Source organism: Belonocnema kinseyi, chromosome 6, assembly GCF_010883055.1.
Source record: "Belonocnema kinseyi isolate 2016_QV_RU_SX_M_011 chromosome 6, B_treatae_v1, whole genome shotgun sequence".
NCBI lineage: Eukaryota > Metazoa > Arthropoda > Insecta > Hymenoptera > Cynipidae > Belonocnema > Belonocnema kinseyi.
This window is the reverse complement of record NC_046662.1, coordinates 92490397-92506888: the sequence shown is the minus strand read 5'-3', so window position 1 is coordinate 92506888 and position 16492 is coordinate 92490397. Positions and strand designations below refer to the sequence as shown.

The 16492-nt window shown below is 29.6% G+C and overlaps 1 protein-coding gene across 1 annotated transcript in view; it reads left to right on the top strand.

Moving 5' to 3' along the window:
- The first annotated feature begins 1752 nt into the window (after positions 1–1752).
- The window catches only part of LOC117174289 (RNA exonuclease 1 homolog), a 28012-nt gene continuing 13272 nt past the window's right edge, over positions 1753–16492 (top strand). The window contains exons 1-5 of the mRNA XM_033363245.1: positions 1753–2080; positions 4420–6395; positions 9896–10426; positions 10506–10970; positions 15377–15674. Of these exons, the coding sequence (XP_033219136.1) occupies positions 1981–2080; positions 4420–6395; positions 9896–10426; positions 10506–10970; positions 15377–15674 (3370 nt within the window). The 5' untranslated portion in view covers positions 1753–1980. The remainder of the gene's footprint in view (positions 2081–4419; positions 6396–9895; positions 10427–10505; positions 10971–15376; positions 15675–16492) is intronic.

Sequence of the window (16492 nt, the reverse complement as noted above, 5' to 3'; positions counted from 1 at the left end):
TATCACAAAAGTTGTATGTATCAATTATAATGATTTAAAGTTTATTTAAAAATATATTTTATGGAATATGATATTTTTTATGAATGTCCCAGTGAAATTCTGTTCGTCTAATTTTGTTTGCCAATGCGAAACGTAATCTGGCTTGGAACTGTCGTCTTAGAATCTAAATATAATATAATATGAGTAATATAAATTACTCATCGACTTATATTTGTGGTATTTATTAAAACAACCAAGTTTTGCAAAGTTATAATTGTAAAAATGTTTTAATTGGCAATTTACTTTCAATCCAAATGGTTCTTGTCCAAGCTAAGTTTACCATCAGTGCGCCTCGAAGGTGTGCCGAGAGTTGCTTACAGCGCTCCAAGTGGCTCTTGGCAAACTATATCGATTGGAGTTTTCTACGGGAAGCGGTAGGTAGAGGGGAAGTGACTTTCCGCCGGACGCGCCGTCTACATTTATGGCGGGCAACTAAGCCCGCACCGCATCTACGTTTATAATATCTTTAATTGTAAGCAATGGGAGTAGACCTCTTTTTTTAAATTTTTTAATAAACAAAATGTTATTTTGGTGAAAAAGAATATTTAAAAAAATATTAAAATATTATTATATATTAAAAAATATTTTAAAAAATTTTCCAAACGATGTATATAAATGCTAATGGAAAACATGAATTAAAACGTCACCCAATAAACTTGGTAAAGTAGAATATTAGATTTGAATTTGAAGAAAAAGTTAAATATAGTCCTTTTTATATCTGAAAACGCAGTAAATAATATTTATATCAATAAGATATATGAATAGTTTTGTAAAAAGTGTTTTAATAGTATACAAGTTCAAACTTAATATTTGAGAGCTTAACGAGTATTTTTCACTGATTATTAAATAAAATGGTTTCAAATTTAAATTTAGTTAAATTCCATTAGAAATACATTTTATCCATTATATATTTATAAGCGAGAGTACGAAGTTTAAACTTAGTATTATTCAAATATTTCTCCGGGTTTTTTTTACATTCCATTAATAATATGGTTAATTTGTTTTCGATAATAAACTTTAAGAATCATATATTACTTTTCATTCAAATTCTAATCTAAGATATGTTCCACTTTGCCAGGATTATTGTACGACCATATAAATCATATTTTGTCTTTAGTATTCACAGAAAATGATTGGAAAAGTATTTTGAGACGTTAAATGAGTGACATGGTTTTAATTACAACCTTATTTTTGCATGCAAATAACATTTTGTTTACTAAAAAATTAAAAATTGATTTAGTCCCATTGCTTTCGATGTAAAAACTGGGAGTGATGGGACAACTAGCGCCGCGATGGAGATTTTAGGAACTAATCAACTTAGGAGAGTTGTGGGGTAAAGTTAAAATCTAAAATATGGAGAGATGCACAGGGCTGATGCGAACCCTGCGGAAATATGATTTCAATCATTTCAATGAATAATTCAAATTCGAGCTCCATGAAAAGATACCTTAACTTCCGAACTGCTGTGGGGTCATCTCTGCTTTCATCTCTAACACCTTTAAATCTACCTCGATTTATTTATTTCCTAATTGTTGTGCATATAACTTAGGTTTTTAATATAAAATTCTTAAAATAAATAATTCAGAAATATGTGTTTTTGAACATTCCCGGACATGGATGTTTGTGACGAGTAGCGACCTCAATGGTATAAATCAGCACCATATTAACTTGAGAAAAAAATATTAGCATAATCACAATATGGCGGCGGTTACAGTGTTTCTGTAACCTCAAAACATTGAATAGGTCCGTTTAACTGTGTGTTTTAAAGTTAAGAAATATGTTTAAAAAGAGCTTTTGTTAAGGAAATTTAGTTTATAAATCTCATAGAAAGTAAATGTACATAGTATTCTGAGCTAATTAAAAGAAAATTTTAGTTTTGCGTGTCTGTTCCAACGAAATTTAATTGAAGCAAAATGAAATGGACAAAGTAATGAACTAGGAATGCTACCATCGACCGGTTATTTTAAAACAATCAATTGCCCCTTTTTCGAGAGCGGCTCTTGTGACAGACCATACTGTCACTTCAAACATGCACGAAAAGGTAATTCCTTCAAAATTCACCTACTTTTCCTAGGCCGTAATTCTCGCCCTATATTTTAAATCCTGCCTTCGTTTAAGATTTTGACGTCTCTTACCTTTTTTATCAGTGCTATTTTAAATTCAGGTCGTATTTTAGGATCTTAAGGATATTTTTGTATCTGAGTTAAATCAGGACATCTTATTGCATTTATGGAGAGTTTGCAACTTTCAAGTAATTTTTATTATGAGCTGCTTTTTAACCCATTTTGTGTCCTTTTGAGTACCAATAACAACAATGAAAATAGATTTTTTTATAGTTGCTGCTCATATTTATTCGAATTCTTTTTCTTTAACTTGTTGACAATTTTTTAAATTGTAGCTCTCAAAACTTGTTACGGTGTTTTCCATATACCACTTTCACGAACAATGAGCTAATAATTTAGACCGTGTGACATTTATGTAGTACTGTTAGTCCTTAATGCTGATACATATTTTTTCTCTAAGAATGATTTATTTATAAAGAAAAGAAATTGGTAGTGGTAAGAAATTACAAATTATAGTCACTACCATTAATTTACAATTTATTATTTGGAATAATTAACAATTAAGGTTATTCAATTCAATATGATTCATAAACCTTGAACTATCACGAAAAGTAACAATGAGCACGTTATTTTTACAATATTTTAGATGACACTTGTAAATTGGGTGGTAGTTACGTAATAAAAATTTCTTTTAATTTTGTATATTACTACATGCAGAAACTTCTGTACATTTTTGGAATGCAATAGGTTTTTATTTTCCTAAGCAGCTTGTATGAAAATTTACCGTAATATTTTGAAAAATCTTCAAAATATTTATATTGAGTTTGGATTTTTGGAACGGGTGAATGTTTCATTTGGTTTAGTGGTTAGATTGACATTTGTTAAAACTGTAAATAATTTTACAAATAACTAAATGTTTAAAATCACCATGTGCCCCAATAAATAGTCAATTTTAAATTTAAGGTGTTCAAAATTTTATAAGTTTCAATTTCAAATTCTGGATGAGTATGGAAATATTTTTCATAGGCTTTCGGGATACTTTAATATTTGTATGATTTTTAATTAAAAGTGTTCAAAATTGAAAAATAGGAATGGATGAAGTTGCAAATTCAATAATTTTACATTTAAACATTGACAGTTCAATACTTTTAATTTACGTTAAATTGAATAATTTTTTTTGAGCAATTATCCTTGCGGGCGGTTATATGGATTCTTTGAAACAAACAGAGTTTTGGTATGTTCATTGGTTTTAGGATCCAGAAATTTATGCTTTATTTTGTTTACAAGTCAACAGACGATTCGATCAAGGGTGGGCTCGTCATCAGTGTTTTATTTTAGAAAAAAATATTTTACATGGTAGAGGTGATATAATAATAATTTAATATAAAAAAATCAAAAATATCACAATTTCTGATCAATCTTTATTTTACAATTTCTTTGAGAATGTTTTCTCGATTTTCTTTAAATTCACATTTAAAAAAAATTTGGAAGCCAAGATTTATGATGTTTGAATTCTGATAAATATATGTTAAACATTGTTAAAAATATTCTAAAGAATTTACATTTTAGTATAAAGAGTAATAAACATATTTCGCACAAAGTATAAAATATACCAAACATTTTAGAACTTCAAAATAACGGGTCGCAAGCCATAAATAACAAAACTATCAAGAAAACATTGTCAAAGAAATTTCTGTTCTAATATAAAGATTGTGTCTCTCATTATTTTTAGAAAAAAATGTGGCTGTCATTACTTATTGCTTTAATCAATTATTTTCCAAGAAACTAAGATACTTTGAGAGAACTCCAATTCGTAATTGTGTCACCTTGTCTTTTTATTTTTATTTTTCCTACATAAAGCACCTTTTGTTGAATTTTTTCGGAATGCAAACTTTAAACAAGATTTTTCTCAGTTATTAGAAATATCATTAATTTACATATAACTTTCTAATTTCGTATCATACTTAGCCCTATTGACCCTGCATTAATTATAAATAAAAGTTGCGTTGACCCCCACTTGGGTCAAAAGGTCTGCAGACTTGTACAGAAATCAAGCCATTATTTCTGGATCAGAAAGTCAATCAAAAAAGAAGAATCTGAACAATTTAATTACCCAATAATTCTAAATGAAGTATTAACATTGAAACTATTTTCACAGTTTTGTAAGCGACTATTAAAAATATCACAACATTGTAATTTGCGTGGGGTTGATCACTCTTAAAATCTGGTGTACAAGCCTTCTTGAAATCTTTGTAAAATTTACTTTAAAAATTCTGTTGAATACTGGCAAATCGAAATAATTCCTTCTGCTATGCAGATGACTCAGCGAATATTCAAACGTCGTCAGCAGTGGAGGCGACTCAGGCCGTGTCGAAGGTTAACGAAGTGGAAGACACCACCGCCGCCGTCGCTGCGGTTGCTGCTCCAAACCCTGAAGTCCTGGAGAAACTAGTTACAGAAGCTGTGAAGAAGGCCCTCGCTGACCAGGAGGTCTCTGCATATTCGGATAATATAGTGTCGAAGGTCGTGAAAGAACTAGAGCCAACTCTTGCCTCCGGATCTCTAGTTTCTTCCTCCAGAGTTCCAGATTCTCCTCTTCCCACTACCATCGGAAAACACATCGGTGTTCCATCCTCAATAGCAAAATGCGTCTACAATCCAACGCCAATTGCAGAACTGAAAAAACGACACATACCCATCCCTTCTTACATGCCGACGAGAGAGAGCAAAGTAACTTCAAAGAGAAAAACTTCACCTGACGGAGGCAATAGCTGGCTCTCTCTAATCCATGGATCCGGAAGCAGTTACTCGTCAAATGCAGATGCTTACAGTCCAATCGGAAGTGGCTCGTCCGACGCGAACTCAACGCAAAGCTATGTCCCGACTATAAGGTCAGGTTCTTCTCCAGTGAATTCTTATGAGGATAGCAATTCTAATGAGTACTTCCCCAAAAAATCAAAAGAAGAATACCATCCGAAGGTGAAGAAAAGAAGAGAAGAGTATGTACCTCGGAGAGTGAAGCATCCTTTGAAAACGGTCCAGCAGTTGGAAGAGACTATGGACGATGAAACCGTCCTGGACGAGTTCGCAAAGAAGTTTGAAACAATCGACAGTATGACAACGGTTGTAAAGGGGAATTCTGTCGTAGCTGGTAATGAGGAATCTCGTGAGTATGTTGATCTAGAACCTAAGTTTTCTGACGAAGAATCTGTGGATGATAGTGTGGCTGCCTTGAAGAACGAAGTGAGAGAGTTGAAAGAGCAGGTCTCGAAAATGAAGTGTCAGGAGGAGAAAGAGAATAAGGATGTTGTACAGATTGACAAAGAGGAGGAGAAGGAGGCTCTCAGTCATAAAAGTAGTTCCAGCAATTCTGAAAAAAGGGATCATTCTTCGAGTGATAGTTCGAAGAGTCGATCGACCGAGAATAAGAAGGATAAAAGTAGGTCTGATAAATCGGAGGGGGACTCAAAACATACAGACAAAAGCAAGGATGCACATAGGAGTAAGAGTAAGGATAGCAAGACTAAAAGTAGCAGTGAGACTCGTAGCAAAGATAAGCATAGTAGCTCGAAAAGTAAGGAGCACTCGTCTTCTAGTAGGGATAAAGATAGGAATAAAGATAGGGGTAAAGAAAAGGTGAAAGACAGAGATAAGGAAAAGGATAAAGAGAGAGATAAGGAAAAAGATAAAGAGAGAGATAAGGAAAAAGATAAAGAGAGAGATAAGGAAAAAGATAAAGATAGAGATAAGGAAAAAGATAAAGAGAGAGATAAGGAAAAGGAGAAGGAGAGAGATAAGGAAAAGGATAGGGATAAAGAGAAGGAGAAAGAAAAAGATAGAAGTAAAGATAGTAAGAAAGAGTCGAAAGATAGCAAAAGTAAAGAAACTAAGGATGTGAAAAGTAAGAGTAAGAAGGATTCTCGAACTGATAAAGAAAAGGAAAAGGAAAGTTCGAGGGATAGTAAAAAAGATAAGCATAAGTCAGATAAATCCGACAAGCACAGATCAAAGTCTAGTTCTTCTAGTTCGAAAACAAATAAGCACAAGCCTCACAAAAGTGAGGAGAAGCATCACTCTAATCATAAATCCAGTAGTTCTAATCATAAACACAGTAGCTCCAGTAAGAAATCATCGAAACCAAAGGAAATTAGAGAAAAGAGCGAGTCTAACCATGAATATAGAGACTTTGGCACTGAAATCAATCAAATGCATTTCAATTTTGAAGACGAGGAACCGATAGAGTTATCGGATTCCGATCACGATGTGGAGGAAGAGTGCCTCAAAATTTTTCAGGTAGGTTTTTATCAACTTACTTTGCCATTTTACTAATTATCCATTTTGTAGGAACTCTGGTTTTGTTAATTTACTATTTCGATTGTTTAAATCTTTAACTTAGAAAGGCTTCAAGTTACACATTTTCAACCTTTTTATGATGTTCACGACGTGTGCTCTTCTTCGAAATTGAGCAATATTTGTAATGTTGTATAAAATTCACTTGTTTTTTGTGCCTTTACTTTCATTGCCGAAAAAACTTAAATTCTTATTCAATAATAATGATCAATGTTTTATTTTATTTCTTGAAAGATTCCTTACAACTTTTATTGGTTGGTTTTGATTCAAATTAAAATTATCTGAGAAAACATTTACAAACATAATACCATATACTTAATTAGTCTAGAACCTTCAATTTTCATCTGATTTGAGCGTTGTCTTTTTAAATAAAAGTTAGCTTAATTTTTTAATAACAAAAATTTTAAACAAAAATCGCTCAAGTTTTGTTCAAACTATTCATATTTATTCAAAAATTCATAAAATCAGTAAAGACCAAACAAATTAATGAGCGAAAGTGCTATACTTTAATATTAAAAATACTTGGAGATTTAATTTTTTAAATTTTAGTATCAATATACGTAGAAACAATGCTTAGTTACAATTAAAAATAAATAAAAAATAATTATTAATATTATAAAGAAATTTAATTAAAAAATACATATTTAGCCATTTCTCGCTCTCAGTAGTTAAGAAAAATTATTTCTCTTTTGACAGAATTGATAAAAAAATTCGCCAATAAATTATATGGACCAATTTTGAAGACCTGATGATAATTTTTAATTGTTTAAATAAATTTGATAAACAAATGCAGCTTCTCGTCAATTTCGAGCTGCAAAATTTTGTTTGTGGAGTCAGTGTTAAAAATCTTAGAAAAATATTTTCTTTCTAATACTTCTTTAACTAATCATAATTTTTTTAACAGTTTTATAAACAAATTTACAACTTGATCACTTCTCAAAAAATTAGTGTCGTTGTTTTACGAAATCGACTGCTAATGACAAACAAATATAAATTCCCCTCAATTTGCAACCGGCAGGATTCGTTCCTTAAGAACCGAATTAACAATTATGTTTTTAGAAACTAAAAAAAAAAAACAATTTCAATAAAGAAAACTGTGCTGCTGCTAATGCCGCCATAAACAGTGTAATTAAATTTTTTTTGAAGAAGCGATGGGGAATTCTTAAAAAATGACGAAATCTTGGATTTTTTAATTATATTATTTATAAGAAAAACAATTATAGATCATTGATAACAACGCAAATTATATTGTCAAGTTATTCAGATCTAATTCCGTTGAAAGAAACTAATTAACCTGTTGATAATTGATGAAAATCTACTTTTGTCTAAAAAATTCATTCAAATAAATAACAAATGAAGTGGCATAAGGGAAAGAAAGTTAAAAATTGATAGAAATTTGTATTTGTTAATGAAATTTACTTAAAAAATTAACAACTATTGTAGCGTGTCAATTTCTTCTAATAATGGAGTCCTTTCTGATTTATTGCTAGCAAATTTCGTTGAAAAAGTCTACCTTCATTTTTTGTCAAGTAGTCAAATTGTGAATTAGTTTATAAAATTATTAAATAATTATTGTGGATTAATTTAATGTCATAAGGGAAGTATTTTTACAACTAATTTAAAATTAATCCCGATGAAAAAAGGAAATCTGTTAGTTGGAATTGATTTAAACAATTAACAATTGTTATCAGGTATCAAAACATCGTGCAAATTAGTTAATTGGTTAATTCAAAAATAAAAAAAAATCTCAAATGTTTTAAACTGCTGCATATTATGTATAAGCAGTGTCTATTGATTTCATGTTTGAAATCAATATGAAATAAAAGATCAGACCGTACAATCTCTTTGAAATTTAGTTAACTTTCATTAAAAAAACTAAACATTGGATCAGAAGTATAAGCTCTAGAGTAATGATCTTTTTTTGCTTCATTATGTAAATTAGGGTGTTTCATTTTATAAGGCAAAAAAAGTTTTTTTTTACCTGAACACAAACACGAGTCAATTAAAAAATACAGGAATAGGCTGGCCACCCACTCGGGAGAATCGGGAGAAAGAATATCATTTTTAAAGTGTTTAGTATTATTAAATTTTCAAGGTTTTGAATTTTTGAACGGGGAAAATGTCAGTGATTTTGTTGGCAGAAATCAAATTTTTATTCAAAAAATCTATTCAGTCGTTTTGAGTGTTTCTATGTACTACATGATATGATACTTTAATCATAATATATCTATCTTTTTAAAAAAATTTATAATTTTAATGTAAAAGTATATTTTTAAATGTGCAATTAAAAAAAGTTTTATCTTTGAGGCCTTGAAATTAAAGGGTTTCTTAAATTAATTTCTAGATTAATTATTGGAGGTTTGAAATTTTTAATTACACAATATTTTAGTTTTAAATTTTGATAGTTTTAAATTTAATAATTTTAAATGTAAATACAAAGAAATTTTGTATTGAAAAACTTAAAATTGTGCAATTAAAAAAATTGGTAACATGTTACAGCAATACTGTTTTGTATTCTTTATTTTAATTTTCAATTTAATATCTTAAAATGTTTTCAATTTTTAATTTCTAAAATTGGAATCGTAAAATATTCCATTTTTAGCGTTTTGATATTGTCCTATTTTCGGAATTTTAATACGAAACCAAGTTTGAAATATGAAACCAAGTTTTGTAATTCTTCAATTCAAAATAAAATTATTTAATTGTTAGCGTTTCGACTTAAAAATTATGCAATTCGTCTCCATTTTCTAATTAAATCGTCCAAAATCGTTCAACATTTATTTTTTATTTCAGACGATTTTAATTCGGAATGATTAATTATTGTTTCAAAAATATTAAAAAAATAATGTTAAAAAGTTGGTTTAATAATCAATTTTTAAATTTGCATTTTTTTCATGTTAGGAAATAAAAGTCCAAAGACGTGAACGCGCAATTTGCGCGCGTGCATTCACTGTTAGTGTGTAATAAAACGCATCTGTTTTTTTTTCTATTATTGCACACGTAAATTTATTCATCCTACTTATTCTATGATTCAAAGTGAATCGGTGTCTTGCAAAAATATTTGCTGATGCTTATCGATTTCTGCAATTGATTATATATGTGAAAAAACTGTGGGTTTCGCAAAGAGGAGAGTTAATTTTGTTCTAAACCGGGAGAAGTCACAAATATTTTCCGGGAGAACCGAGAGGAAGCCGGGAGATGAAAATTTAAAAAACAGTGGCCACTATTAAATTTTCATAAATTTATTTGCAATGTTAGTAATGTGAAAAGGGATAATTCTATAGGTATACAAATTTAATGCATACATTGTCAAGAGACTGAGAAAATTTTTTGTTTTAACTTAGATCAGTGTGCATATTCAGATTCGAAAATGATTTTTTTTTCAAATCACCCTAATGTAAAGTGTTGAGCACTGCTAAAAGCTCGTGTTTTTGAAATCTTAGGAATATCAAGTATCGGACCATACGAAAAACTCCCTGAAGAAAGAATCCCACAAGCGGCATATCGAGGAAGTTGAAGATCCTGAAGATGTTGCTAGAAGGAAGAGGGTGGCACATCCTTCCGCAGCTTCGTCTTCGGTGCGAATCACCCTTCCAAATCGAAATAAAAACGTTGTGAATCCCCAGCAGAAACTGTTTGATCGCTGGAGATCGTTGAAACAAGCAGCCGCGGAAAAAGCTGCGGAGAAGGCTGCGGAGAAGTCTGCTGAGTACGTTCCGGAAGGGGTAAAATCATCGACAAGCAACATGAATGAAATGCTACCTCCTTCGAAATCGTATGAGCCGAGTTCATCCTCGAGACACGATTCGCAAATTAATGGAAATGGCAAAATCAGAATATCTCACGTTCCCTACGCTATGTCCCTTGCCTTAGCAAAGAAAAAGGTAATGGAGAGTGCATCAAAGCCAGTAGACTCAAAAACGGTGGCGCAAACGGCAAAAAGTGGATCACGAGTCGCTCACGTGCCGCAAATGGTATGATTTTTTATTTCCCAGTCCATCTGTCGTAATCTAAATCTGTTTTAATTCGATTTTTAATGTATAATCCTTGTAGACAGCTCAGTTGATCCGTCCGGAACCAATGCCAGTGGCAACGATGAAGTTTGCAACTCAGACTCGTCAAAATTACGTGAATTTCATGCATGATATTTGCGTGCAAATTTACACAAATGGGGAAGACGCTGCCCAGCGAGCTGTTCGTGAAGAATTCGCCTGTCACGAACGCTGTAAAGCCCTCTCGGTATATAAAAATTCATGTATGCTTGCCGTGAATAGATTGAGGAAAGAAGTTGACCAGGGGCCAGAAGGATCGACGGCGTCAGGATCTGCAAGTGGAATGGTTTCGCACGAAGCCGTCCTTGCCGGAAAGTCAAAAGGTTCCTGGAGCGTTATTAAAACCAAAAAGGCGGTTCAGGATTTGCACGGAGTATCTCTTTATCTTCTGCTCACTAAGTGGATTTTAACAGAGCAACAGTTGAAAGATAACGGATTTCCGATGACTCATCCTGATGGACCGAAGGTAATTGAGACACTGAGAATGACAACTAGGTAAAACAGGGTGCCTAGCGCTCTTGAAAATGTAGAAATCCTGTAATTGTCCTTGCATTTTTTTTCAGTCTAGAAAACCTGGAAATCTGGAATCTGTCATGAGAACCTTGGATTTAATTTTCTTTCGCCTTTGCGTATAAAACATTCATTTGACTGGAATCCGAAGACAGAGTGTCTAGTGACCTTGAAAACCTTGAAAACCTTGAAAACCTGGAACTCTCCTTGAATTTTTTTAAAACCTTGAAAACCTGGAAATCTCCTTGATTTTTCCACGTAAACCTTGAATTTTAATTATTCTTTTTTTTCTTTTCTTTTAAAACAGTAATTTTATCGAAATGCGAAGAGTAATTTTAATCTATAGCCTATTATGAAAGAAACATCTCGTTTAGAATAAATCTTGCTGCTAAAATTTGTTTAATTCTTCAAAATATAATTTATCTTTTGTTTATAACAGAATAAAGAAAGATATTTCAAGGCACTTTTTGTTGAGGTGTTCAACTTAGAAATTATAAAAATTATTAGTTTAAAATTTCGATGTTAATTCGTTTTCAGAAATACAATAAGCCATGACTATACAGCATTTCAAAATGTTTTTAATATCTTTAACAATTCATAAAGATTTCACGGATGTTAACGATTTAAAAAAGGCGCGCATGCCAGATTTCAAAAAGATTTCACAGAAATTTCACAAACATTTTGAAACTAAAGATTTAAAGGATTTGAAAAAGAGTACAGTACGCCAGATTTAAAAGATTTCAAAAATTTCAAGAGGTTTTAAAACAGTTTAGAAGATTTCAAATAATTAAATGACTTCAACGAATACAAAAGATTTTCCAAACAAAGATTCAAGAAAGATTTTATAAACATTTCAAAATATTTCACAAAGATTTCAAGAATTTCAAACATTCAAAAAAGGTGTGTACACTAGATTTAAAAGTTATCACAGAGATTCCCGAAAGATTTCGAACATTTCATAAAGATTTGAAACATTTCACAAAGATTTTATAACTTACAAAAGAGTTTAAAGATTTTAAAAAGGGTATCATAAACCACATTTCTAAGATTTCAAAAATTTCAAAGATTTTAAACAATTTCAAAATTTTTTAGGAGATATCTAAAGATTTCACAAAGATTTCGAACATTGCACAAAGATTTGAAAACTTTTAAAAGATTTTAATGATTTCAAAATATATCAAATATTTTAAATAACTTCAACATTTTTTAGGAAATGCCAAAATATTTCGCAAAAATTTCAAAGATTTCATAAAACATTCATAAAGATTTCAAAACAATACGAGAATTTTAAAGATTTCAACAAGGGTGCAGTGCACCAGATTTCAAAGATTTCAAAACATTAAAAAGATTTTTAATGATTTCAAGAGTCTTCAACAAATTTGAGAAGATTTGAAAAGATTTTAATAATTTCAAACGAACAGAAAAGATTTCACGAACGAAGATTAAAGAAACATTTCAAAAATATTTCAAAGATTTAAAAACATTTCACATATTTTTAATTATATCAAAATTTTGTATAAGATTTCAAAATATTTAAAAAAGATTTCAAATATTCCAGTGATTTTAAACGATTACAACAAATGTCATAAAGATTTCACAAATATTTCAAATATTCCAGTGATTTGAAACAATTACAAAAGACTTACAGAAGATTTCACAATTTCTTTAAAGAATTCATAAGGATTTCAAAAGATTTCAAGAATTGCAAAACATTTCAAAGAGTTTAAGTGAGTTCAAAAAGTTTCAACACATTTGAGAACATTTCAAAAGACTTCAATGATTTTAAACAGACACAAAAAAATTCGCAAATAAAGATTAAAGGAAGAGTTCACAAAGATTTCAAAGTTTTCAAGAATTTTAAAGATTTCACAAAAGCTTTGAAAAATGCTAAAAGATTTCTAAAAAAATTTCACCGAAATTTTAAGCTTTCATTAAGGTTTGTAATACTTCACAACGATTTCAAAAGATTTCAATGATTTCAAAGACCTGGAAAAGGCCTTGATTTTGTTCCTAAGAATCGCTAGACACCCTGGAAGAGAAATTTAAATATTTTTATCATTTAGTATTGATGATATAATATTTCAACATTTTTATATTTAAAATGTGATAAAGAATGTTAAATTAAAGATTATTTTCAATATTCAACTCACAAATTATGAAAGTTATTAAATATCGATGTTACTGCAGTTTTAGGATTAGAATTTTCGAGGGGTTAGTCACTCCATTTTTGAGTGTACACCACATTTTTAGATTTCAAAATATTAAAAAAGTTCCCCAGATTTCAAAAGGTTTCACAAAGATTTAAAAAGATTTCAGAAGATTTGATAAAATTTCACAAAAGTTTGACGGATTTTATATAGTTTCAAAAATGTAAAGGATTTAAAAGATTTCTTAAGGATTCAAAATACATGAAGAAGGTGTGTACAAAAGAATTCAAAAGTTTTCAAAATATTCTTAGCAGATTTCAAAAAAGATTTCACAAAGGCGTGTACGTCAGGTTTAAAAGAATTTAAAAGATTTCCAACGCTCTCAAAATACTTCACGAAGATTTCAGAAGTATAGTAAAAGATTTGAAAAGATTTCAGAAGATCTCCAGGATCTCAAACGATCTCAAAAAGTTTAAAAAGATTTTAAAACGTTTCACAAAATTTCAAGGATTTCATTGAATTTACCAAGAGTTCGAAGTTTACAAAATATTTCAGAAAGATTTTACAATTATTTCAAAGATTTTAAAAGATCTAACAAAGATTAAAAGATTTCGAAAAAATGTTAAGAAGATTTCATAAAATTTTACAGGATATCAAAGCTTTTAAAATATTTTACAAAAGTTTCAAAAATTTTACAAGGATTCAAAACACCTGACGAGTGTGTGTACAGCTGAATTCAAAATTTTTCAAAATATTCTTAGAATATTTCGAAAGATTTGATAAAGGCGTCAGATTTAAAAGATTTTAAACACTTTCAAAAGACTTCAAAAATATTTCAAATATTTTAAAAGATTGAAAAATATTTGAAAAGATTTCAGAAGATCTCATGGGCTTTAAAAGATTTTCAAGCATTTCAGAAGATTTCCAAGATTATCATGATTTTACCAAGATTTCAATGTTTACAAAATATTTCACAGGTATTTTCAAGATTTTACAATGATTTCAAAGATCTCACGAAAATTAAAAAGATTTAATAAAATTTTCAGAATATTTTATCAAATTTCTCAAGATTTCAAAGCTTTTAAAAGATTTTTGAAAGATCTCTCAAAGATTTAAAGCATTTCAAAAGATTTCATAAAAACTTCAAAGATTTCACAAAGGAGTGTGCATCCAATTTCAAAGATAGCAAACAATTTTGAACGATTTTACAAATATTGCCAATGGTTTTAAAAGATTTCAAAATATTTAAAAAATTTGAAAAAGATTTTATGGGTTTTAATGATTTTACAAAGATTTCAAAGTTTATCAAAAATTTCACATAGATTAAAAAGATTTCCAAGATTTCACAATGATTTCAAATATTTCAAAAGATCTCACAAAATTTAGAAGATTTCAAAAAATTTACAAAAGTTTCAAAGATTTAAAGCATTTAAAAATATTTCATGAAGATTTCAAAGATTTTACAAAGGCGTGTAGATCAAAGTTAAGAGATTGCAAACAATTTAAAACGATTTCACAAAGATTTCAAATATTTGAAAATATTTTAGACGATATTATAAGATTTGAAGAAGAGAGATTGATCAGTGACCTGGATCGGATCAGTATAGCGGAACGAACGTGTTATTTAAATGAACAATACGGGAAATTTAAATAAATCTAAAAATAACAAATTATCTCCGAATTGTAATTATAATTTTCAATTACCTTTTATAGAGATGACATTATTATCTCATTGCAAATTCAGCAATATTTGAAAAAATGCAATGGCTCAATTTTTTACATGTATAGCAAACGTTTATTTCATTATTTGATCTACAAAAAAGAAAACCGGGGAAAAGTTGATTAAAAAAGGAAAATTATAGAAGCTAGTGGTTCTCATGAGCTATAGTTTCAACATTTGCAAATATAAAAAATATATACTTTCAAAGTACGAGGAAGGAAAGGCAAAATAAACTTTACCTACATGTTATTCTCAATTATTTTAAAATTAATTTGTTTAGATTTTAATGCTAAAAAATTCAAAATGTGTTTGAGAATGATCTTAGATTACAAGAAAAGCCTCACACGTGACAGAAAACATCATTTTAATCTCATCACTTCTGAGTAAGAGAGAGAAAACAAAATGGGATTCACCTAGTTGTCATTCTCAGTTATGCTAAAATGATTTTTCTTTCATATTTTGCTCTTTTTAAAATTGAATTCAATTTGATTACAGGGTCGAGCAAAAGTTTACGTAACCAATACACGGAACCAGTCAATCTTATCAAAAGTGCCTAATGAAAGATTCTGCAGTCGTTGCAATCAGCCATATATGGTAAACAAGAATGGAATGCCTGTTCGGAAGGAGAACTGCATTTATCATTGGGGCCGTAAATTTACAATTAGAGGTGAAGGACGCTATAGTTGTTGTCAACAAGACGGTTCAGCTAGTGGTTGTTGTGATGCTACAACGCATGTGTGGGACCATGTTGATTACGAAAATCTTCGTGGTTATGTAACTACTTTACCCAAAGGTAAATGTAAAATTTATTTATTAATTTTTATAGTAATATATGGTTCATTCCACAGGGGGACTTAACCCCTAATTTTTTTCTGCGTGAAATATATTTTTCTTTTCATTCTTTGTTGAAAAATATTTAATACGTATTTTTTCACTTCAATACGATTGCAAAATTTCGGAGAAATAATTTTTTTGACAATTATTGTTTTAAAAAAAGTGATCGTTTTAACTTTTTTATAACTGAAAAAGTATTTTTCAAAAAGATTGCAAACATTTGATCTAATATGGGGTTGATCCTGAACTTCAAAATAAAGTATACTGAAAATTGCTTCATTGAATTTTCATAAATAAATTATACATTTTTATAAACAAATATAGATTGATAAATTGTATAGGCTTCAGCTAAAAATGCATCATTTAAGAACTATTCATTTCTTCACTTTGAAATGTTTGCAGTATATTCTGGAATGTGTTCGGAATATTGATCCACAAAAAAAGTGAAAAAATTAGGTCTTTTTTAGCAATCTCTATTTGTTTATAAAAATGCATAATGTATTTATGAAAATTCAATAAAGCAATTTTTCATTATACTTCTTTTCGAAGTTGGGATCAACCGCATATTAGATAAAATGTTTGACGTTTTTTTGTTAAATCCTTTTTCAGTTATAAAACAGTTAAGACAATCACTTTTTTTAAAATGATTATTTTCCAAAAATTATTTCTCAGAAATCTTGTAAATTATATTGAAAAAATGCGTATTCAATATTTTTTGACAAAGAACAAAAACACAAAAGTATTTCACACAATAACAATTTTTGGGGTAAATATGCC